At 41.0% G+C, this 26,569-nt stretch overlaps 1 protein-coding gene across 1 annotated transcript in view; it reads right to left on the bottom strand.

Annotated features, from left to right (window-relative positions):
• The window catches only part of SORCS3 (sortilin related VPS10 domain containing receptor 3), a 611,532-nt gene that overhangs the window by 215,541 nt on the left and 369,422 nt on the right, over window positions 1-26,569 (bottom strand). Inside the window, exon 5 of the mRNA XM_047072705.1 lies at window positions 8,206-8,279. Within this exon, the coding sequence (XP_046928661.1) occupies window positions 8,206-8,279 (74 nt within the window). The remainder of the gene's footprint in view (window positions 1-8,205; window positions 8,280-26,569) is intronic.

The raw sequence follows: 26,569 nt of genomic DNA, 5'->3' as shown, positions 1-26,569 counted from the left end.
TTGCATTCCCACCAACAGTGCAAGAGGGTTCCCGTTTCTCCACATCCTCTCCAGCATCTATAGTCTCCTGATTTGTTCATTTTGGCCACTCTGACTGGCGTGAGGTGATACCTGAGTGTGGTTTTGATTTGTATTTCCCTGATAAGGAGCGACGCTGAACATCTTTTCATGTGCCTGTTGGCCATCTGGATGTCTTCTTTAGAGAAGTGTCTATTCATGTTTTCTGCCCATTTCTTCACTGGGTTATTTGTTTTTCGGGTGTGGAGTTTGGTGAGCTCTTTATAGATTTTAGATACTAGCCCTTTGTCCGATATGTCATTTGCAATTATCTTTTCCCATTCCGTTGGTTGTCTTTTAGTTTTGTTGGTTGTTTCCTTTGCTGTGCAGAAGCTTTTTATCTTCATAAGGTCCCAGTAATTCACTTTTGCTTTTAATTCCCTTGCCTTTGGGGATGTGTCGAGTAAGAGATTGCTACGGCTGAGGTCAGAGAGGTCTTTTCCTGCTTTCTCCTCTAAGGTTCTGATGGTTTCCTGTCTCACATTTAGGTCCTTTATCCATTTTGAGTTTATTTTTGTAAATGGTGTGAGAAAGTGGTCTAGTTTCAACCTTCTGCATGTTGCTGTCCAGTTCTCCCAGCACCATTTGTTAAAGAGGCTGTCTTTTTTCCATTGGATGTTCTTTCCTGCTTTGTCAAAGATGAGTTGGCCATATGTTTGTGGGTCTAGTTCTGGGGTTTCTATTCTATTCCATTGGTCTGTGTGTCTGTTTTTGTGCCAATACCATGCTGTCTTGATGATGACAGCTTTGTAGTAGAGGCTGAAGTCTGGGATTGTGATGCCTCCTGCTTTGGTCTTCTTCTTCAAAATTCCTTTGGCTATTCGGGGCCTTTTGTGGTTCCATATGAATTTTAGGATTGCTTGTTCTAGTTTCGAGAAGAATGCTGGTGCAATTTTGATTGGGATTGCATTGAATGTGTAGATAGCTTTGGGTAGTATTGACATTTTGACAATATTTATTTTTCCAATCCATGAGCAGGGAATGTCTTTCCATTTCTTTAAATCTTCTTCAATTACCTTCATAAGCTTTCTATAGTTTTCAGCATACAGATCCTTTACATCTTTGGTTAGATTTATTCCTAGGTATTTTATGCTTTTTGGTGCAATTGTGAATGGGATCAGTTTCTTTATTTGTCTTTCTGTTGCTTCATTGTTAGTGTATAAGAATGCAACTGATTTCTGTACATTGATTTTGTATCCTGCAACTTTGCTGAATTCATGTATCAGTTCTAGCAGACTTTTGGTGGAGTCTATCGGATTTTCCATGTATAATATCATGTCATCTGCAAAAAGCGAAAGCTTGACTTCATCTTTGCCAATTTTGATGCCTTTGATTTCCTTTTGTTGTCTGATTGCTGATGCTAGAACTTCCAGCACTATGTTAAATAACAACGGTGAGAGTGGGCATCCCTGTCGTGTTCCTGATCTCAGGGAAAAAGCTCTCAGTTTTTCCCCGTTGAGGATGATGTTAGCTGTGGGCTTTTCATAAATGGCTTTTATGATCTTTAAGTATGTTCCTTCTATCCCGACTTTCTCAAGGGTTTTTATTAAGAAAGGGTGCTGGATTTTATCAAAGGCCTTTTCTGCATCGATTGACAGGATCATATGGTTCTTCTCTTTTTTTTTGTTAATGTGATGTATCACGTTGATTGATTTGCGAATGTTGAACCAGCCCTGCATCCCAGGAATGAATCCCACTTGATCATGGTGAATAATTCTTTTTATATGCTGTTGAATTCGATTTGCTAGTATCTTATTGAGAATTTTGGCATCCATATTCATCAGGGATATTGGCCTGTAGTTCTCTTTTTTTACTGGGTCTCTGTCTGGTTTAGGAATCAAAGTAATACTGGCTTCATAGAATGAGTCTGGAAGTTTTCCTTCCCTTTCTATTTCTTGGAATAGCTTGAGAAGGATAGGTATTATCTCTGCTTTAAACGTCTGGTAGAACTCCCCTGGGAAGCCATCTGGTCCTGGACTCTTATTTGTTGGGAGATTTTTGATAACCGATTCAATTTCTTCGCTGGTTATGGGTCTGTTCAAGCTTTCTCTTTCCTCCTGATTGAGTTTTGGAAGAGTGTGGGTGTTCAGGAATTTGTCCATTTCTTCCAGGTTGTCCAATTTGTTGGCATATAATTTTTCATAGTATTCCCTGATAATTGCTTGTATCTCTGAGGGATTGGTTGTAATAATTCCATTTTCATTCATGATTTTATCTATTTGGGTCATCTCCCTTTTCTTTTTGAGAAGCCTGGCTAGAGGTTTGTCAATTTTGTTTATTTTTTCAAAAAACCAACTCTTGGTTTCGTTGATCTGCTCTACAGTTTTTTTAGATTCTATATTGTTTATTTCTGCTCTGATCTTTATTATTTCTCTTCTTCTGCTGGGTTTAGGCTGCCTTTGCTGTTCTGCTTCTATTTCCTTTAGGTGTGCTGTTAGATTTTGTATTTGGGATTTTTCTTGTTTCTTGAGATAGGCCTGGATTGCGATGTATTTTCCTCTCAGGACTGCCTTCGCTGCGTCCCAAAGCGTTTGGATTGTTGTATTTTCATTTTCGTTTGTTTCCATATATTTTTTGATTTCTTCTCTAATTGCCTGGTTGACCCACTCATTCGTGAGTAGGGTGTTCTTTAACCTCCATGCTTTTGGAGGTTTTCCAGACTTTTTCCTGTGGTTGACTTCAAGCTTCATAGCATTGTGGTCTGAAAGTATGCATGGTATAATTTCAATTCTTGTAAACTTATGAAGGGCTGATTTGTGACCCAGTATATGATCTATCTTGGAGAATGTTCCATGTGCACTCGAGAAGAAAGTATATTCTGTTGCTTTGGGATGCAGAGTTCTAAATATATCTGTCAAGTCCATCTGATCCAGTGTCTCATTCAGGGCCCTTGTTTCTTTATTGACCGTGTGTCTAGATGATCTATCCATTTCTGTAAGTGGGGTGTTAAAGTCCCCAGCAATTACCACATTCTTATCAATAAGGTTGCTTCTGTTTATGAGTAATTGTTTTATATATTTGGGGGCTCCGGTATTCGGCGCATAGACATTTATAATTGTTAGCTCTTCCTGATGGATAGACCCTGTAACTATTATATAATGTCCTTCTTCATCTCTTGTTACAGCCTTTAATTTAAAGTCTAGTTTGTCTGATATAAGTATGGCTACTCCAGCTTTCTTCTGGCTTCCAGTAGCATGATAAATAGTTCTCCATCCCCTCACTCTCAATCTAAAGGTGTCCTCAGGTCTAAAATGAGTCTCTTGTAGACAGCAAATAGATGGGTCTTGTTTTTTTATCCATTCTGATACCCTATGTCTTTTGGTTGGCGCATTTAATCCATTTACATTCAGTGTTATTATAGAAAGATACGGGTTTAGAGTCATTGTGATGTCTGTATGTTTTATGCTTGTAGTGATGTCTCTGGTACTTTGTCTCACAGGGTCCCCCTTAGGATCTCTTGTAGGGCTGGTTTAGTGGTGACAAATTCCTTCAGTTTTTGTTTGTTTGGGAAGACCTTTATCTCTCCTTCTATTCTAAATGACAGACTTGCTGGATAAAGGATTCTTGGCTGCATATTTTTGCTGTCTAGCACCCTGAAAATCTCGTGCCAATTCTTTCTGGCCTGCCAAGTTTCAAAAGAGAGATCAGTCACGAGTCTTATAGGTCTCCCTTTATATGTGAGGGCACGTTTACCCCTTGCTGCTTTCAGAATTTTCTCTTTATCCTTGTATTTTGCCAGTTTCACTATGATATGTCGTGCAGAAGATCGATTCAAGTTACGTCTGAAGGGAGTTCTCTGTGCCTCTTGGATTTCAATGCCTTTTTCCTTCCCCAGTTCAGGGAAGTTCTCAGCTATGATTTCTTCAAGTACCCCTTCAGCACCTTTCCCTCTCTCTTCCTCCTCTGGGATACCAATTATGCGTAAATTATTTCTTTTTAGTGTATCACTTAGTTCTCTAATTTTCCCCTCATACTCCTGGATTTTTTTATCTCTCTTTTTCTCAGCTTCCTCTTTTTCCATAACTTTATCTTCTAGTTCACCTATTCTCTCCTCTGCCTCTTCCATCCGAGCTGTGGTGGTTTGCATTTTGTTTTCCATTTCCTTTAAAGCGTTTTTCAGCTCCTCGTGCCTGTTCATTAGTCCCCTGATGTCTGTAGCAAGAGATTCTCTGCTGTCCTGTATGCTGTTTTCCAGCCCAGCGATTAATTTTATGACTATTATTCTAAATTCACTTTCTGTTATATTATTTAAATCCTTTTTGATCAGCTCATTAGCTGTTGTTATTTCCTGGAGATTCTTCTGGGGGGAATTCTTCCGCTTGGTCATTTTGGATAGTCCCTGGTGTGGTGAGGGCCTGCAGGGCACTTCCCCTGTGCTGTGGTGTATAACTGGAGTTGGTGGGCGGGGCCGCAGTCCGACCTGATGTCTGCCCCCAGCCCACCGCTGGGGCCACAGTCAGACTGGTGTGTGCCTTCTCTTCCCCTCTCCTAGGGGCGGGATTCACTGTGGGGTGGCGTGGCCCGTCTGGGCTACTTGCACACTGCCAGGCTTGTGATGCTGGGGATCTGGCGTATTAGCTGGGGTGGGAAGGCAAGGTGCACGGCGGCAGGGGGGGCAGGCTTAGCTCGCTTCTCCTTAGGTGATCCACTTCAGGAGGGGCCCTGTGCAGCCGGAGGGAGTCAGATCGCTGCCGGAGGTTTGGCTCCGCAGAAGCACAGAGTTGGGTGTTCGCGCGGAGCGAGCAATTTCCCTGGCCGGAGCCGGTTCCCTTTGGGATTTTGGCTGGGGGATGGGCGGGGGAGATGGCGCTGGAGAGCGCCTTTGTTCCCCGCCAAACTGAGCTCTGTCGTCCGGGGGCTCCGCAGCTCACCCTCCCTTTGTCCTCCAGCCTTCCCGCTTTCTGAGCAGAGCTGTTAACTTATGACCTCCCAGACGCTAAGTCGCGCTTGCTGTCGGAACACAGTCCGTCAGGCCCCTCCGCTTTTGCAAGCCGGACTCGGGGGCTCTGCTTGGCCGGCGAGCCGCCCCTCCGCCCCGGCTCCCTCCCGCCAGTCCGTGGAGCGCGCACCGCCTCGCCGCCCTTCCTACCCTCTTCCGTGGGCCTCTCGTCTGCACTTGGGTCCGGTGACTCTGTTCTGCTAATCCTCTGGCGGTTTTCTGGGTTATTTAGGCAGGTGTAGGTGGAATCTAAGTGATCAGCAGGACGCGCGGTGAGCCCAGCGTCCTCCTACGCAGCCATCTTCCTAGTATCTCAATATCTTGTTTTAAGCATGACTACACTCCCTCCAATGTGTCCCCACTGTCCCCAGTACCACTTCACTCTGTACCATCCCTCCCAGAGAAGTAGTTTTAGGGATTTTTGTTGTTGATTTGTTTTTGTTTTACCATTTCATAAGAATTATGAAGAGTATTATAAAGAACAGAGAGCAGTGGAAGTTAGGCTGAGAAGTGAATCTGTGATAGTAAATCAGATCCAAACAATTGTTATCAGATGACCATAGGTATACAAACTTATCACGCGTGGGATACAAATTTGTGTCCCAGAAAAATAGCAAAGCACTTAGGTGCCATGGTCTTTGGAAGTGCTAATAAGCATAATTCTCAATGACTTATAATGCACAAATTATAAATCTGATATGAAACTGAAGACGTGAAATTGCCAAATGTCCAATTGATCATACCTGTTCCTGTCAATAACCTTACAGAATTGACAAGAATATTGTTCCCATTACAGAGATGAGGGAACCAGAGCTCGAAGAGTCCCTGTGTCAGCCAAAGCAGAGCTCCACGACACACTCTTTGTCTTTTCTCAAGGAGGTGCCTAGTGAATGTTTCTATTCCTAACCCACACAGGCTGTGTCTCTTCAACATAAATGGATTAGAGCTTGAGACAGACATGGATTCTGTCACTGGGGGAAAAAAAAAGGTCTGTGTAACGTGAGCACTTCCACTGCAACTTCTGTGACACCTAGAAGAATAATCATGGCAATTATACATCAGAAATGAAGAAGTGATAATTACAAAGATGGAATTTCCAGCTACCACTTGGCTAGCCAGCACGGGCACTAACTTTTATATTTCCCCATGGGGGCATATATGAAAGAATCTCAGAGTGCAGGAGAGATGAAACACAATTATCAGGACCTGGGGATTTATTCTTTCTGCTACACAAAGGAAGGGGGAGGGCAGACCACAGCTGGAACCTTCTCTTCTTGCTCTTTGCAAAACATAGGAAAATGCTGCCCCTCATCCACTTAATTTAATTTCCTTCAGAAATGATGACAAGACTTATCCAGTCTATTGTACTTTCCTTTTCCATCAACTTGACTTCCTAGTCAGCCAACAGCCTCACCATCTCAAGAGTTTGTTCCAGAAATAGCAGAGGATTTTTTTTTTCTTTTTGATGGACCTCTGCATGATGGTACAGAGAAACAGGTCCTTCTGAGATGAGCAAAAGGCTGTAGTCACATGGCTGGAATATCAGAGAAACAAATATTTCCTTTTGTGCTTTAGTCTATTAAAAAATCTTAGTAGTCCTAAATACAGATCAAATATTAAGTGTAATAATAGTACAGACCAAATAGTAGTCGGTCTGAAAAGGCCAAATTAACTTGGGATAGTCCAGCTGTTGAGCCAAGAGCACTTCCCGGTCCTCACTGCTTTCTCCCAATTATCTTCACTGTGTACAATCAATACACAGTACACAGTGTGTTTTCACAACATGCTTCTACAATTATCCTTTTTAATTCTGGTCATAGTTTTGTGGGTTCAGAGGGAACTGTAGGGAGCCACTGTTTTCAAAGATGTTGGTGTGAATATATATATGTACAAAGTACTCATCACCATCCCCCACTACATACACATGCACGTGCGCGCACACACACACACACACACACACATGCCACCCCCACCTTGTATAAGACACAAATGGACATTTGATCATTATTTTTTTAATTTTAGAGGTTGGTGGAGAGGAGCAGACAGAGAGAGAGAGAGAGAGAGAGAGAGAGAATCTTAATCTGACACGGGGCTCGATGCCATGACCCCTGGGATCATGACCCGAGCCGAAATCAAAAGTCAGATGCTCAGCTGACTGAGCCACCCAAGCATCCCCCATTTCATGATTTTTAGGGGCATTGAACTAAGGTAGTTAGAAAGAAATATGGGATATAGACTACTTTCAAAGATTAACTTTGCTTTTCTCTTAATTAAGCACAGAATTACACATATTAACCACTTTGATGCATGCTTCCTATTCTCTATTCCTTTGGCCACACCTCTGCTGAAATGAAAGTGAGATACAAATAAGAAGCATTTTCATATTGCAGCAGGGAAAAAGAAAATATAGAATTATACCAAACCAAGTTTTCTTTGCTACAACCAAGGTAAAAATAGTATGCACGTATAAAGGAACACCAATTAAAAAAAAAAACACTTTCTGATGAGGGGGAGCTAATTTTCCATTTGGAACACATATGTACTCTTTAAAAAGGCTTCTAAAAATGTGCTCCACGGAAGTTCTTCTGAAGGAGTTATCATTTGTGACACGAGAAAACGATTCTGTAGTGAAATAAGTTTGGAAATCAGTGACTGAATGCTTGGTAGACTTCTTCAGTCAGGGCTTCCCCAGAGTCTTAAATATCCTAACACGAACCCCGCATCTTCAGTAAGGCAGACTTAAATAATTATTATTTAAAATCATTTGACCATAGAAATGCTTATCAAATTTTGTGGAACTAGTGTTCTTCAGAGTACATTTTAGGAAATACCACTTTTAGAATGGGTACATAAAATAGATACTCCCCCCCCCACAAAAAAAGGGGGGATAAGTATATAGCTAAGAGCACCTGGTCATGACTTTCTCATGGAACACCCTAGCCCAGGGCTTCTCAACCTCTAATGTACACACTAAATCACTAGGGACCATGTTACATGCAGATTGTTGCCCAGGAAGTCTTGCCTGAGGTTCTGCATTTCTAACAAGTTCCCAGGTGATACTGATGCTGCTGGTCAGTGAACCACACCGAATAGCCAAGGGCTAGAACAACCTGTCTTCAAGTGCTGAAGGTGGCCGGGATTGTCCAGAGAGCTAGGCTGTCTGACGGTTCTTTATCCCAGAGGGCAGTGAGTGTGCAGATGGGGCTTACCAGTAAAACCTGTTGGGTGTGATGCGTTCATGAACGAGTTGCCACCGTCTTCCAAAGTCCATGGAGCTGTACAGCTGCAAAACAATGACGTGAGGAAAGCATAAGCATCGAGGGAACCGTTCAACATAAATACATGTGGTATGCCCCTGGATGAGGACCTTCCAACACACCCAAGTAGACACCCATTTTATCGAGATGAAAATATGAATATGATGTGCTGGGCTTATCATGGTGCCTTCTAGCACCAGGTAGGTGCTCCACATATATCCGATCGGCTGGTGTTTTTGAGCTGAGTTGATGTCATCTATCATTCTCTCCTTCAGGGACAAAATCTTTTGTAAAATTCTATCTTATTTTTCTTCAAATTCCCTGAAGTCTTTTTTAAAGAATTTTTTAAGATTATTTATTTATCTTTAAGAGATTGAGAGAGAGAGAGAGAGAGAAAGAGAGAGAGAGAGAGTGAGAATCCCAAGTAGGCTCTGCACCATCAGAGCAGAGCCCTGATACGGGGCTCAAACTTACAAACCACAGGATCATGCCCTGAGCAGAAATCAAGCATCAGATGCTTAACTGAGCCACCCAGGCACACCCGTAAATTCCTTGAGGTCTTTAGCTACATTTAAAACAATTCAGCAAAATTCGCTAAGAATTTACTTATTGGATATCTCCTATGCATCAGGCACTCTGGTGGATGTGAAGATAAAGAAGAGGTAGATTCTGTGCTCTCAGGGAAATGAAACACACGTAAAAATACTCATCAGCTGGTATCTGAGCCAATTATTATATGCAAAATATTGTGCTAGTGAAGTTTTATCTCCTACTGCTCCAATACATAATCCAAATGAAATGGACTCTTCAGTGTCAATCAAGATACCACCCTTATTTATACTCCCATGTCTTCACGGAGATAAGGCCACACTTATGCCTAAGTAAACATTACTCAGCCATGCACCCACAAATGTGGCTTCCTCCCCGGATCCTTTTCTGCCCACTTCAACCCACTCCTCTTTCTTGCTTCTCAACTCACTGCACCCAACTTTGGTTTCCTCTGAGCACTTGCCATAAGGTAATATGTGGTTATGTCTTTCAGATTTGTCTGTATTATTTAGTTGCATTTATACTCCTTAAATACATAGGAGGTGTTCACTAAATAAATACCTGTTGCATAAATCAGTAATTAAACAGACAAGTCAGTATAGATAGTAACATAGAGAGATGAAAGGAGAAAAAATTCTGGAGGAGGCTCAAGACTTTGGAAAAATGAAGAACTCTCAGTATAGCTAATAAAGTCAGATTCCACATTCACTTACTTTATGGATGTAGAGTGTGACCCTTTTTGAACACATAAAGGAAAGGCCAACATTCCTATAAGAGACTAGCCAAGAGTATGGGGTTTATTTTTAAGTGTATGTCTGGAAGTACAATATCTGTATCTAATTGATAACAGTGATAATAATAATAATAATAATAATAATATTAATAGATGGACCACATTGCACTTTCACATACTTTTGAGACTTACAAGGACAATGACAGTAAGGCAAGGCAGTTATAACTCACTTGAATCTTTGCTCTCAAATATTTTCTTTTTTTTTTTAAGTTTGTTTATTCATTTAGCTATTTATTTACTTACTTATTTTGAGCGAGAGAGAGAGAATCCCAAGCAGGCTCCATACCATCAGTGCAGAGCCCAATGCAGGACTTGATCTCACAACCTTGAGATCATGATCTGAGCTGATGCCAAGAGTCAGATGCTTAACCTACTGAACCACCCAGGTGCCCCAAGCATTTTCTAATCTATAAGCAGAGTCAACCACTCCCAGCCGGTACCATCACTATTTTTACTGTCTGCCTCTAAGAAGCAGTTCACACCAAGCCAATAATGGTTGGCATATCCCTCCCTCCATCAGAGTATGAGTCATAAGAGGAGCATAGATCATGCCCAATTAACCCTTATGTAACAGCAGTTATACGATGCCTGACACATAACAGGTGAGCACACAAACCTATTTCGAAGTTAATGAAACTTGGTCTTGGAGAAGTTAAGTTTTGGTCAATGTAACTAGGATTTAAGTTTTTTGATGCCTAGCTCACATCTCCTTCCATGGAATCATGGTACCTAGTTTATAATGAGAATTCTATTATGTTTACATTCTCCACACTTTTACAGGTGGGGAAACTAAGAAAGGCAGAAGCAGATGGGCCTCAAGTTTATAGAAATGGGGTCAGGTGAAGTATCTCCCCATTATCACATCCCCGGTAGTGCTCACCTATAGGAATGTGCTGCCTGGCACGCCACACCCAGGTAACGCTGCCATCTGTAAAGTTCTGAGTCCGCAGTCATGCAACTCAAACAGAAATAATTTTTTTGTATGAACATCTGGTAATCTCAAATAAGCTTTGTGGGGCTTGAGGAAGTTTTAGACCATTTCAATTTAATTCCAATATTTATTGGACATTGGCACCATAAACTACATAACAATGTTTCTTTTTGTCCAGTAAATAACATAGATGTGTGCATGTGTGTGTTGGGATATAACATATGCATACATACATATATACACGTAAATACGTATCTGTATACTCAAAATATCCTATATGGTAGTTAAGGAGATATATTAGCATTCCCATTTTATAGATGAAGATACTGATGCTTGATTCTTTAAAGTGGCTATAACAACTATATGAAAACCAGGATGCCAATACTGATTTAGCTGATCACAGTTTATACTATACTTCACCAACTCTACCAACTCTCACCCAAACCGGATTCCCATTCCATCGGTAAGTACTAACTACTGTGTGTATTCAACTCTGCATATGGGAAAATCAGGCAAAATTATTCCCCATCACCCTTTGTCCTTTCTCTATTCACGAGCCTAGTGAAGACAGCAACTAATTCTAGACCATTATACTGTAGAACACACAGAGCCACATCCAAATTCTTCAGAAACCAAAATGACAACCCCTTCCTGAACCTCGAATACACATAAAAAATCTCTATCTGCCTCCCGTCCCATCCACACCACCTATCTCTATTTCTCCAGGAAGCCTCACTCTTCCATTTCCACCCATGTTAATCTTGCCCGTCTCTCAACTTATACATAGATGACTCCCAAATACACATACACGACACCAAAGGCTAAAGCTCTAGAAGTTGAGAAATGGGCAAGAAATGGAACAATTAGCCTTCCTGGAGCTACACAGCTTGACCTAGGCCTCTGGAGATGAGTGGTATGGACAGGACAAAAGATGGATACAGATTTTACTGGGTGGAGGAAACAATAAGAACAAAGTGTCAATATGGCCAAGGTCTTGAGCCTGGCTTATGGGGAAGCTTTTTTTTTTTTTTTTTAATTATTTATTTATTTGGAGAGAGAGAGAGAGAGAGAGAGAGAGAGAGAGAGAACTGGGGAGAGACAGAGAGAGAGGGAAAGAAAGAATCCAAAGCAGCCTCCATGCTGTCAGCACAGAGTCTGAAGTGGGGCTTGAACTCATGAACTGTGAGATCATGACCTGAGCCAAAGTTGGACACTTAACCTACTGAGCCACTCAGGCATCCCATGGAGAAGCTTTTAAGAGGAAGGAGAAATGTGACGCCTGTCATTGGCTAAAAGGAGGTGGAGGTTGTCTGTCCATTTTTCTGTCTCTCTTCCTATCCATCCAACTATTTGTGGCTGATCTTATATTTATCTGTATGTATATTTCTATTGGGGAGGGGATTGGGAGGAGGGAGAGAGTTGGTGAGGACCAGACCATTGCATTGGAAAGGATATATTCTTATATTTTATTTCAAGGACTGAGATTTCCTGCAGAGTGTTAAGAAATGGATCACTCTCCTTCCCATGGCAGGTGTCTGAGGGACAGATGCTCAGACTGAAGACACATGTTTCCTAATTAAATATAGAAGAGACTTTGGTTGGAGCCTTCTATAGCCCAAAGATATCAGACTGTCAGCCCAGATTCCAATCATAGAATCAGAGCCCCAAATTCCTTCAAATAAAACCCAGCATGATCGTGTCTTTCTCTGCTGCAAACTCTAAAGACAAGCCAGGGAAGAACCATGAGGGTCACACTGACATTGCTGGCGTCTCAATCCTCTGGGGGAAATTATCAGTCCTTCCATCATGCAGGATCCAGTAGTGGCTAAATGCATCCACCACAGCTCCTGCTGGGGCTCACTCTCAGGGTAAGCATGGCTCCTCTCATCTCATGCTATTTCTAACAGAGAAAGAACGAGAGATCAGCTGCGGATCTCCTCATCCAAGTCTGTTCCACCTCCTGCTTCCCTTGTCTCTGGTTTTGCTTTTTCAGCTCTTCTGTTTGACTGATGGGAGAAAAATTAAATTGAATTCTCTGCCTAGAGGCTGATTCAGATGAACAGAAAGAGCAGGCTCCTATTCATTAGGAGTCTTTGGTTAGCTACCTTGTCTCTCTATCCACAGTAAGTTGCTGAGTCTGAAATGAACTTTATTTTACCACGAGCTGGATCTTTGCAGCCTCTCCATTCATATAAGTGTTCATCCATTTCTTCCTTCCTTCACTCATTGACTAAAATTGTATCAAGCAACCAATATGATTTAAGCACGGAACTAAGTGCTGGAATTATAAAGGTTAAAAATGCCATGAACAGTGGAAGACAGAAACTCAGACAATTATACTGTCATGCAAAGTATGTCATAATATTATCACTAGCTATCTGTGCAAGGGTAAGATTGTAGGCCATTGGTATTTTTTCTTTTGGTTATGTGGGTTTTTAAATTATTAAGAACATATATTACTTTAGTAATTAAAAAGTTAAAGCTCTAACACTCAAAGAATTTAGGCAACCATTGAATAGTGTTAGAAGGTGATTTAAAGATATGAAAATGCTTATGATATATTATTTACTTTAAAATATATTACAAAACATGCATACATTCACACCAATTTTATTTAAAGTATTGTAAAAACTTGAAACATATCAGAAGGAAATATGCCAAAATATTAGCAGTGGTTATTTCTGAATTGTGGGATTATGGATAATATGTACTTTTTTTTTTAATTTTAGAGAGAGAGAGACAGCATGAGTGGGGGAGAGGGGCAGGAGGAGAGAGAGACACAGAGAGAGAGAGAAAGGCGAGAGAAGAGAGATACAGAGAGAGAATCCTAAGCAGGATTCCATGCTCAGCAGGGAATCCAATGCAGGGTTTGATCCCACTCTCCTGGAATCATGACCCAAGCCAAAATCAAGAGTCAAATGTTCAATGGACCGAGCCACCCAGGCACCCCCAATGGACTGAGCCACCCAGTATATATTTTAACATACACTTTTAAAACTTTCCTGGGGCGCCTGGGTGGCTCAGTTGGTTAAGCTCCAACTTCGGCTCAGGTCATGATCTCAGAGTTTGTGAGTTCAAGCCCCATGGCGGGCTCTGTGCTGACAGCTTGGAGCCTAGAGCCTGCTTCGGATTCTGTGTCTCCTTCTCTCTCTGCCCCTCCCCAACTTGTGCTCTGTCTTTCTATGTCTCAAAAAATAAACGTAAAAAAAATTTTTTTAATAAAACTTTTCTATATCTTTCAAATTTCTTTACAATGAATATAATATTCCAATGTTTTACTGGAATATTATATATATTATATATAATATATTTTGGAATATAAGCCAATGTTTTATTCTATTTATATTTTTATAATAATAATTTCTAACCATAATGTATACACTACATTTATCTTTAAAACTACCTTTTAAAAGGCCAAAAATTGGGGCGCCTGGGTGGCGCAGTCGGTTGAGCGTCCGACTTCAGCCAGGTCACGATCTCGCGATCCGTGAGTTCGAGCCCCGCGTCGGGCTCTGGGCTGATGGCTCAGAGCCTGGAGCCTGTTTCCGATTCTGTGTCTCCCTCTCTCTCTCTGCCCCTCCCCCGTTCATGCTCTGTCTCTCTCTGTACCAAAAATAAATAAAAACGTTGAAAAAAAAATTAAAAAAAAAAAAAAAAGGCCAAAAATTAAAATTCCAACTTTTATATGAGGGACCTTGAATTAGGCAAAGCAATATGGGATTTTCCACAAAATGGTATTCCATAGACATTATCATGGATAGCAGTGAATCCTTCTTAGGACAAGCAGTGTATTAGCTCCCATGCTGTTTAAACAGTCCTGCATGACTTCAGCCTAACGTGTTTCATGCAACACTAAAATAAAGTATATTTTCCAGACAGCAAATATCTTTAAGAACATTTCTTATTCATATAAAGTTATATATATATGAGATTGTTCTTCATATCCTGCCTTATGATGCCCCCTCCCTGCAAGGATGACATTCCTGGACTTTTACCAGAGAATAATCCAGATCCTCTCCCTTCCCTTCTTCTCCTATATATCATGGTCTCATATCTCTTAACAAGCACGTATTCAGTGGCAAAACACACACAGCCCTAAATGAATCATTGGAACAGATGGAAAATATGAAAGAACATGCTCTTTTCCTTACTGATCCAGTTATTAGTTCCCTAATTACATCAGCCTGCCAGGGAAAAGCATCTGATGGCTAAAGAACTAGAGGCAATTTAATCAATGTAATATTCCACAGGAGGAACAACAAGTTATACCTGGAAAGCTTAAGTCCAAAGAATGATACGATTGCATTAGGAGGTTATAGCTTGAACCGTGTCCACCGCCCCCCCCCAAAAAAAAGATATGTTGAAGTCCTAACCTCTAGTATTATCAGAATGTGAGCTTATTTGAAAATAAGGTCTTTGCAGATGAAACCAAGTTAAAATGAGGTCAGGGTGGGTCCTGACCCAATATGAGGGATACCCTCATAAGGATAAATTAGGACTCACAGAAAGGCACAGAGGGAAGACAATGTGAGGACACACAACACAGAGAGAAGGCCACGTGAAGACAAAAGACTGAAGGGGTATATCCACAAGCCAAGGGATGTCAAAGACTAATGGCAAAATACCAAAAGTCAGGAAGAAGCAAAGAAGGACTTCCTTTTAAATTTCAGAGGGAACATGGCCCTGCCAACACCTTGATTTTGGACTTCTAGCCTCCATAATTGTAGGACAATGAATTTCTATTGTTTTAAGTCACCTGATTTGAGGTAGTCTGTTACAGCAGCCCATGGAAAGCTAATATAGTTGATGCTTGAACAACATGGGTTTGAACTGCATGCCTTCACTTATACACAGATTTTTTTTTATAAATGCAGTCTAGTACTATCAATGTATTTTCTCTTCCTTATTATTTTCTTAATATTTTCTTTTCTCTAGATTATTATAATAATACAGTATATAATACAGTATATAGTACTGTTCATAAGTAAGGCTCCCGGTCTATAATAGGCTATTAGCAGTTAAGTTTTTAAGGAGTCAAAAGTTATACATGGATTTCCAACCGCACAGGGGGTCAGTGCCCCTAACCCTTATGTTGTTCAAGGGTCGACTGTACAGGGATCTAACACCTACCTCCAAGAATAATAATGACAAATCTTGCTACATTTCTTTTTGTTTGTTTCCACTCCTAGGCTAGAAGTCTGATGTGTGACCAGATTGTTGAATCTGTGATTAAAAGCCAAAATCTCATTTGCCTATATTTTTCTCTGCTATGTGTTTTCACCACACCCTTAAGGATAATATTTTCTAAGAATAAATATGAATTAATAATGACCATATGGCGGTAAGCAGACATATTCAGAAGAAACAACAAACTATGCATTTTATGTGAGCTTTTGGTGATTCAGCCAGATTCCCTAGAGCCAGAATACTGTCCATGAAGAGGGAAGAATGGTTTGGAACACATTTATAAAAAATCTCTCCCTTGTAGCAAATTCAAATTTAATATACATCTGTCCCGATTTTTTTTCTCAAAACCTATGGAATTTAGGTAGTATTCTGCTGAATTGTAGTCATGATGGTCTTTGTCATTCAAATAAAATGAGGCTGTTTCTGATAAAAAAAAAAAATAAGGTGTCTGCACTTGTTTCCTTGGTAGCCACAGAGGGAGTGGTAGGAACTGTCTGGGCTCTTTAGGACTACAGGAAGAATCCCCTGGGTTGTGGCAGTATTTACGGTAGGCAGGAGAGAAACCAGGTCATACAGTGGCAGAGAGTCCTTTCCAACATGTGCCTCTGGTTCCTTCCTCAAATATTCTCCAAAAAATCCTTCCCTTGATAACGGGTGGAGACAATACCCATCCAATGTCCCTCTAAGCTCTGGGTAGTCAGACAAGGGCTTCTGTCCTCAGCAGCCCTTTTCCTTTGCCCTTGACAGATATCAGGCATCTATAGCATAGATATATTTATTTTAAAAACAGGCATTCACCCAGTCATGTCATTCTTTTGTAGAAGGCAACATTTTCTTTTCTTCTTGAAGATTTCTAACCATAAAGGTTTTCTCTCTCTCAGATGGCTTACATCAGTCATTCCTTTGTTTAATAAATATTGATCAAATGTCTATTAACAACCAAGCACTGCTCTACGGGTTTAGGATACATCAATGAACCAGACAAAAGTTTCTGCCCTCAGGGATCTTACTTTCTTGTGGAGATCAGGAACTCAAATGCCCTCAAATCTGTAAGTGTGAATATGTGAGGGAGGTATAAGAGAAACAGTACCACTGTTTGTGTTCTTTAGACACATGATCATTTTGCTAGCACTTAACACACTAAGAAACTTCCTTTACTTACTCAAGATGATTTTCCCCATTTTTATTGAAACATTTTCCACTTTTGGTTATCTTTTGTTTTCCTGCTTTTGATGGAGACATGGGCTCAAAAAAGGTTTCACTTTCCTCTCAACCCTAAGGAAAACAGGTGCAAGGTGTGATAAACTTTGGCAGACTACATTTCCCCATAATACTGGGGAGAAGCAGGGAATACACAAAGCTCATGCTCCATCTAAAAATGGGCTTAGCTGTTCCTTATCTGGACAAAGACAGCTGATCTAGTGTGGTCAGGCTTTATAGTTTTTCAAGGGAACTGAAATTTCAGATTTTTATGAGAAATCTCCGTATTTTTCAGTGTTAGCAAAAATTTTAAAAATTTAAAATGTACTAGGGGTGCCTGGGTGTCTCAGTCGATTGGGCGTCCAACTTCAGCTCAGGTCATGATCTCACAGCTTATGGGTTCGAGCCCCGCATCAGGCTCTGTGCTGACAGCTCAGAGCCTGGAGCCTTCTTCAAATTCTGTGTCTCTGTCTCTCTCTGCTCCTCTCCTGCTCACACTCTGTGACTCTCTCTCTCTCTCAAAAATAAATAAACATTATTATTTTTTTAATTTTAAATGTACTGCGGGGCAAATAAGGTATATTGATCCTGCCGGCCAGAGGTTGCCTGAGGGCCACCAATTTGTGACCTGAATCTTAGCAAAGACATACAAATGCCTGAAGAAGAGAATGGGACTATTTGACCTTGAAGTAAGATTACCAAATTTAACAAATACAATACAGAATGCCCAGCTAATTTGATTTCAGATGAAAAATAAATGTGTGTGTGTGTATTCAGATGTAACAGTAGGAATATGATTATGTTTTTTGAAACACTGTTATTTATCTGAAACTCAAATTTAGCTGTATTTTATCCACATGCCCTGTATTTTATCTGGCAACCCTCCCTTGAAGTCTCTCCCATTCCATTTCTAAGCAGCTGGATCATAAGATACATCCCCTTATACTATGTGCCTTTATTCTTTGACATTGGATTTCCCCAAGTGAATAAAAGAATTTCAAAATCATTGTAAATACTCCCTGTACTCAATTAACTCACATCACTTTATTCAACTTATTTAGTATTCGTTAAGCACCTAGCATGTGCTAGGCTCAATGCCAGGTGTGATGATGCAAAGATTAATAATACAAGTTCCCTGATCTCTAGAAACTGAAAACTTAGGTGGGAAGACAGACACGTCAACAGGTAAGTGCAACACAGCACAATGAGGCGCATGCCCACAGAGGTAGAGGAGGGCTGGAAGAACTCACGGAAGTAGCGGTCAGTGCTGCGGGGTTGGGCAGTGTGCCATAAGCTGAGTCATAATGAATGAGTAGGAGCTGGCCTGAAGGATAAGTTCCCCCCAAACACTGCAGCTAACAAAGGTGAAAAATTACAGTCATTAGGGAAGACACTGGAAATAAAACAGAAACATCATCTCATCCTCCTCCAAAAGTATCATTTGCTTGGCCCCGGATGAGTGCACATTGGTCTAAGTGCCACATCAAAAAAGAGAAAGAACAGAAAAGGAAAAGGAGTCAAACAAGGTCATCTAAAGTGTTTAGGAGGAAGAGGAAGAAACAAGTGCATGAGGTGCTATTGATTGGGGTGACTCACTTACCTGTCTCAAGCTGACCAGAGAGGGGCTATGGTCATTTCTTGGTGCCTATGACAACTAGAATCTGGACTTGATATGAGAAGACACTCTATGGGCAGGGTTTCCATTAAGTCTCCTTAATTATAATGAACAAGGGAGAGGAAAACACGCAGTCTGGTGACGCCATACTTGCAAGAAAGGAATTCCATGTGACCCTATAAGCTAACACAGCAAGTCTCATTTTCGCCATGGCTTTTGTATGACTCCTCAGACTTATCCTCCTAGTTGGCTCCAATTTCAGAGGTCATGTGTATATTGGAATAACCAAAGCCTTCTATTTCCCAAGTCACTATCCTACTCCCTAATGGAGGTGCTGGTGCCTTAAAGGCCCATTTGAGAACACAAAGCACAGATGATACTCGTCCCCATTCTCCCAGTGCCCACCTCTCAGTATAGCATGCTTTCCTCCAGATGGGCACACAGAAATAATGGTACTGATGTCTATACTCTGTCAAAGGGTGACCCGTGCTCATTTCCCACGTGTCTTTTTCTCCAGGATTCTCCTCTCTGCTCCCTGCACCACCTTATTTTCCAGCCACATCAGTTTTTTGGCTTCTCAAACATATCATGGGCTCTCCAGTCCGAGGGCTTTTGCACATGCTGTCCCCTCTACCTAAAATGCCCTCCATCCACTCTGCACTTCTCCCTCTTTGTATTCATGTACTGAACTGCTGCTCAAATGTCAGATATCAGCAGAAGTAACACTTCCTAAGAGAAGCCCTCTTCGGTTACTTCCTACCCTTATGGTTCTCTAGTCTCTCTTATTTCATAACATTCATCAAAATATGAAATTACACATTCATGTAATTATATGTTTGATATCTGTCTTCATTTCTAGGTAGTGAGGATTGCTACCTTAAAAATCCCAAGTGTTTAACACCATGTCAAGTACAGGAGAAGAGATGCTCACATAAATATTCACTGAGTGAATACATAAATATTCCTTTCCAAGTCTTGTAAAGTTCTGTGTCTTCCACCCAAAAAGCTCCCCACTTTCCTTCCCAAATTTGTCATAAGTTTACCCTTCTTTCCATGTCTTCCTTCAATGATGCCATCTATGGCCATGCTCGGCCAAAAGAGGCAAAATTACAATAGTAAAACTAAAGAACTACTTTAAAAGCAAATTCATACAACTCATTACTAGAAGATGTTGGGGATAAGGTAAGAATACCTTATAAACAGCATCTCTTTTCCAATATTTAACACTCGGTGTCCAACCAGATTCTACTAACATGTTTCTCCTATAAGTTCTCAAATTGTTTTTATTTAATTCAATCAAACAGTGATCTATTCACCCATTTACTTATGCATTGAAACTTCAGGTAATCTCTTCAAATTGACCAGAGACTCTCGGATGACAGGAATCCCCTCTGCAATCTTGACACTCTCCCCCTTAAAGAAACTTCCCCTGGGCTGCTTAACAACACAGAATCAGAGAATAATAAGCTTTTGTAGCTGAGATTGGAAGTAGGAATCATCTGGACAATTCTTCTTACACATGGCAAGCCCAAGGCTCAGAGAACCTCACTGTCCTGCCTGAGGTCCCACACCTAGTCAGCTGTGGAGCTGGAATTCAAACCTAGGGTCCTGACTCTCATCTCAACGTTCTTTTTACTGCATGTGCTGTCTTTGTTAAATTAAGTGCATGACTTTAAAAGAAAAACAAGTTACCATCACCTCACAGAACAATGGCTCATTTGGGTATGCCATGCATGAACGACACTGTACCTTGAATCTAATGCTTTTATTTACAATTCATTCTCACAATTCACTTTATCCTCTTTTACACTGAAGAGTATTTTCTAAGCCAACAGTCACATAAGACAATCTTATAAACAATTTACATAGTATCTACCCAAATCCATTCTTTTGTCTCCACACTCCTATTCTATTGACCATTTTCCTTTGCAATCAGATTCTATTCATTTTTATATATTATGATTCAGCAATATCTCATATTAAGCAGTACTCTTTGCACACAAATGCTGGTATTCCTCTGTGAGCTGACTTTTTTGTTCCGACTCATATCCCTCCCTTTACCTGTGTTTTCTCTCTCCTTAATGATTTTGGTGCCACACCACAGCCTGCTATTAAATCCACTTGATCACCTATTTTCCTGGCCTTTTCACTGCATCCAATTTGTCCCTAACTGTTTCCAACTTCAGATTTGTTTTTCTTCCCAAAAGCCTGGATCTAAAAGAGGCATGAAATACTCAAATCTCTTAGTTTTAGGTCATTTATGTAATTTAAATTACTACCTCTAAGTATCAAAACAATAATACCTCCCTTCAATTTGGAAGAAATGAAGATTTCACTAACCCTAACATATGAAACACCATTTGAAACATATCTCCAGATACAGACATTTAAACACGCACATGATTTTAGTATTAATATACAGCCAGAAAAACATTTTAAGTTTGTTTATTTATTTTTAAGAGAGAGAGACAGAGAGAGAGGCAGGGGCAGAGAGAGAGGGGCATAAATGATCTGAAGCAGGCTCTGTGCTGACAGCAGAGAGCCCAATATGGGGCTCAAACACACAAACCGTGAAATCATGACCTGAGCCAAAGGCAGAAGCCTAACCCACTGAGCCACCCAGGTACTCCTATAGTCAGAAAATTTAAAAGTTCACTCAAACTCAAGATATTAAAGGAAAAACTATGTACTTCAAAGGCTACTCTTTCAGAAAAACAAGAGGGAAAAAAGAAACTAACATTTATAGAGGATTTTCCCTGATGGGCATTTTTGTATATGCTTTATAGTTTAAATGACACAAAATAAACAGTTTGAGGGTTATTTCTGCCCACACATTCAGGAGGAGAACTTGGTGGCCTCATGGGTTTTATAAATTTGATCAAGATCTCAAGGCAAGTTCCAGAAAACCTGATTCCAAAACCACTCTGCATTCTAAAATACCTGGCTGCCGTTGAGAAATGAATGTTTGCAAGGAAATTTCCTGAAGTCTGATGCAGCTCAAACAATGTCCTAGGAGAAGTTGTAGAAACTTGGGATTGTTGGCACAGAAAATTGGCCAATGAGCAAAGAGGTTTGTAACGGTGTTCAAATGTGGGAAAACATTCTCTCATGGAAGGGGCAATGGAACTTTCTTCTGTGTTGCATCAGAGGGAAGAAGTAGGACTGAAAGGTCAAATCTAAATGGAAGTAAATATTGGCTTGATGTAATAAATAATATTCTAATGGAATGAACTCTCTGAGCGTGGAAAAGCTGCCTCATAGGGCAGCAAGTTCTCCAGGGACTTTTGGGATGTGTTTGCATAGAAGATGGATGAGCATTTTGATTAAGGTGATACTATCAGGAAATTAAGGTGTCAGATGGGGTTTCAACCAATGACTTCTTAGATCCCTTAAGATACAGGATTTTTAATTGTTCTTCTAAGAACAGTAATCCTAGGTACAGCATGCAAAAGAATACTACTATGGATGTTCCGTAAACATTTGTAAAAGCTAGGAGATAAATTTTCTTCTAAAGGCACTCAAATGTTGTGGGAAAAACCCAGAACTCTGGCAGGCATTGGTGGATTCATTCAGCCTCCCTGTATCTACCACCTTTGGAAAGCAATTCTCAGCCCTTCCCCCAAGAGCTAGAATTTTCTCACCCCTTGAATCAAGGATGTCCTTACTCCTCATTTTGGCATCAGAATGAGAAGACGTGACAGTGTCCCAATTGTGAGTGTGGTCTCTAAGAAGCCATGAATATTTTCTTTTTTTTTTTTTTTTTTTTCAACGTTTATTTATTTTTGGGACAGAGAGAGACAGAGCATGAACGGGGGAGGGGCAGAGAGAGAGGGAGACACAGAATCGGAAACAGGCTCCAGGCTCCGAGCCATCAGCCCAGAGCCCGACGCGGGGCTCGAACTCACGGACCGCGAGATCGTGACCTGGCTGAAGTCGGCCGCTTAACCGACTGCGCCACCCAGGCGCCCCTGAATATTTTCAATCTTTCAGGGTTCTGTCACCTCCAGGTGACACTAGCCTGATGGGGGAAGAAAGATCACACGGAAGAGAATTTAGGTATCCCAGAGGAGGCCACCTCAAATCACCATACAGCCATCTGACCTCTAAATGTAAGAGAGACCCTGCCAACATCAGTACAGCTGCATACTCAAACACTGATGACCACAGACACATGAATTCATCCTAGTTGAGATCATAAAAACTACCCACTAAACCACAGAGCTATGAACAGTAATGAATGTGTATTGTTTTAAGCCTGTAAGTTTAGGGAGAAGCCTGTAAGTTTGGTTACACAGCATTAGCTACCTGACACACAGACTGAGATTCAAGTCTTACTTTTATGACCTCACTGGGCTGTTTTGAGGAAGACTTTAAATTCCTCAATCTCAGTCTTACATAAGTATGATGAAAGGCTTTCTCCAGAACAGTGGCTCTCAAATTTCAGTTATCCAGATACTTTGTTAAAAATGCATAATCCAAGGACCCCTCCAGAAATTCTGGAATCAGGAGGTCAAGAGTGTTATTTTAACAAGATAACAGATGACCCTATTGTAAATGCTAAGGGGCAATTCTCAGGAAAGTTTCAACATTTATAACTAAGCTCACCCCCAGCCTTCAGCCAAACTCCACCCCATCACAGGTAAACAACGTCCAAATGAAAATTGAGAGCTCCTTAGAGACTTCTAGAAGTATCACAAGCTTGCTCCAGGGCCCATTAGAGAAGAGTGGCTTCACCTTAAGTCAGACACCTTTTGACTGACTACTGGGAACCCGCTCCTAGCTCCATTACAGAAGTCACGGCCTTGACAAAGGAAATGGGCAGAGTGTTTCCACTCAAAACCATTCTGTTCAGCTGCCAATGCTGGAATACAATTAAATAGCAAAAAGCATAGCTTCAGCTAAAATGCACAGTAACAGCTGGACTGTGTTCCCTGAAAGTACAATTCATTTATTACATAGATAATTAGACTTCCCTCTAGATACAAAAACGATATGGTCTGTGCACTAAGCAAAAGGGACTTACCATAGCCTGGCCAGCCTTTGCCCAAAGCTCTCAAACAGCATGGATCCCTGGGTTCTAAAATCGGAGAATGATGGAGTGGGAGCTAGAAGACAGCAACTGCTCTGAGGGTCTTCTGCTCATGGCGTTAATTGTTGATTCTAATCTCTGCAATACAGTCACCTGGCAGTCTGAAGCAATACTGATGCCTGCGCCCTATCTCAGAAAAATAAAATCAGAATCTCTGGGGATGTACTACCTGGGCATAGATATTTTTAAAGCTCCCCAGGTGATTCTAGTGTGCAGATAGGGTTCAGTACTCTCTGTCTAAAGCACAGGTTGGCAAACTATGATCCACTGGTTTTTGTAAACAGAAATGTTGATTGGAACACCCATTTATTTAGAATTGAGTTGTTGCAACAGAGATCCTATGGCTGGCAAAGCCTAAAACATTTACTATTCAGCCCTTTACAGAAAGTTTGCCAACCTTGCTCTTAGGTACTGATCTTTAATACTGGTTAAGGGGTCCTTACAGGATTTTTTTCCTGATTGGCTCATGGCTTGGTTTCATATCCCTTTGACCTATTTTTCCAACATCAGGAGTTCAATGTATATAATAATTTTAACAGGCATTTATTATTGATCAGATACTACATTAAGAAGTTTGCATCATCCCATTTAATCCCTATACACACTAAAAAATTCTGGTTATCTTCACAAAAAAAAAAAAACAACAGAAAACAAAGATTTGGACAAAACTAAGTCACTTGCCTGAAAACAGCAATTTTGAAGGTTTTATTCAGGTCAAGTTGTCTGATTCTCTGGCCTGTGTGCTCAGTAACCATATAAGCCAAGATTCACAACCTGGAAATGGAGCTTCTGAGCCACCCTGGAGTATGAACTTGGGCAGGTTACTTCAAGGGGCAGGGAAGGGGGCTTCTAAGATGCCTACATTATAGGGCTAGGGGAAGATCAGAGATAGCATGATGCCTAAAAAAATGAAAACGCTGGCACAGTGAAACTGTAATCTTGTCAGATTTTTGTCTTGAGATGTCCCTGACTATATTTCACTCATTTTTTGCATCCATTTAATCAACTTAGTAATTTAGTGAGCTCCTTCCATAAACCAGGCGTGATTTTAGGTGCTAAACATAGAGAACAAGATGCTGGAAAACACAGTTTACTGATCCCTGACTTCATGGAGTTTACATGGAAGTGGGGAAAAGGAACAATATGTGAACAGATATTTATATGTACATAAATAAGCAATATATATGTTTCTCATTATCTGCGGTGGTTATGCTCTTTTAAAGTCACCGCAGACACTGATGTAGCAAATACTAAACCATTGTCCCTATGGGAAATACAAGGTTAGGTCCCTGTGAATCTCTTGTCACAGTTTCATCACACATAATGTGTTTCACACACAAAAGCTTGTTTTAGGTATGTTAATATTTTTTAAAAAATTATTCAACGTATATTGTTAATAACACTAACATTGAAATAATGGCCATCACATCACAGCAAGGCACATCATAGCCACCTTATGCTTAAAAATGCCAGCCAGACACTCAGTACTACATTTGGGGACCATTTTAGACAATGGAACCACTAAAGAAAAGCACAAAAATTACAAAAACCATGGCGCAAAAAAGACTACAGAAAGGACAATTGCTTGGGGTATAAGAACTGGAAGGTGCTAGAGTGTCTCCTCATTCAACCTCAGCTGAGAACATGTACATCAGGTGACTCAACTCTTTTTTGCCACTCTCCTCATGTCCACAGGTGACATTGACAATACTCTGAGTGTTGATTTGGGGATTACAAGTAAATTTTAATGAGTAGGTAAATTCACAAACACAGAATGTGCACATCATGAGGATTTGCCTAATATTGTCATGCAGAGATAAAGCTTGGAAGAAAATTAAAGCAGGGTAAGGGGATACAGTATGACAACTTGTGCCATTTTTTTTGTTCAGGTGGTCAGAGAAAGGCTCTCTGCACACCTAACCTTTGAGCAGAAACCCAAATGAAGGGACAGAGCAGGTGAGGTGAACGTCTGACCAAGAGTGGCCTGAGAGAGCAGACGAGCAATGGTGAAGGCCGTGACATGGAGGTGTGGGTGGGTGTCTCTGAGGAGTCGCCACACCAGGGTAGCTGGAGTGTGGACGAGACAGAGGCGATGGGGAGGTGAAGTGAGAGAGAAAATCAGGGACAACATCATGTTAAAAGACATGTGTGCCAGGGCGCCTGGGTGGCTTAGACGGTTAAGCCTCTGACTTTGGTTCAGGTCATGATCTCACAGTTGGGGAGTCTGAGCCCCAGGTCGGGCTCTGTGCTGACAGCTCGGAGCCTGGAGCCTGCTTTGGATTCTGTGTCTCCCTCTCTCTCTGTCCCTCCCCTGCTTGCACTCTGTGTCTATCTCTCTCTCAAAAATAAATAAACGGTAAAAAATAAATAAATAAAAAGCATGTGTGCCTTTGATAGGACCCAGGCATCCTTCTGCTCATGATGGAAAAGTACAAGGTGTTTGAGGGGAGGCTGCCATGATCTGGTACAGGTTTTAAAGCTCACTGACGGTTCAGTGGAGAACAGAAAGTGGGGAGGCAATGGAACAGCAGGGAAACTAGGGAAGAGATGGCTGTGGTGGTCCAGGGAGGAGACGTGGCCCAGGAGAGTCCGTTAGCGGTAGAGCTGGGGAAGTAGAGGTGATGCCAGGCAGGTCTGGTCACAGACTGGCTGTGAAGTCTGAGAGTAACAAAAGAGTCACAAATAATTGAGATGCTGGACTCTGTCCACCGAGGTGTAGAGGAAGATGAGGCAAATGATCATATTCAGGATCTATTTTGAAAGTAGGAGTGACAAGATCTGCTGCTGTATTGAATGTGGGTTTGAGAGAAAGAGACGACTCCAAGAACTGGAGTCCGTGGAAAGTGGTATCATTTACTGCAATTCAAATCTGAGAAAGAATTGAGTCTGTGGGGGCGTCAAGAGTTGTACGCGTTAATATAGTCTTCAGGTTTTGTGTGTATGTGAGACAAA

This window comes from Lynx rufus, unplaced genomic scaffold, assembly GCF_022079265.1.
Source record: "Lynx rufus isolate CCGP_SWC_20201006 ecotype Redwood Valley unplaced genomic scaffold, mLynRuf1.p SCAF_11, whole genome shotgun sequence".
Lineage (NCBI taxonomy): Eukaryota > Metazoa > Chordata > Mammalia > Carnivora > Felidae > Lynx > Lynx rufus.
This window is presented reverse-complemented; position numbering and strand designations above follow the sequence as displayed.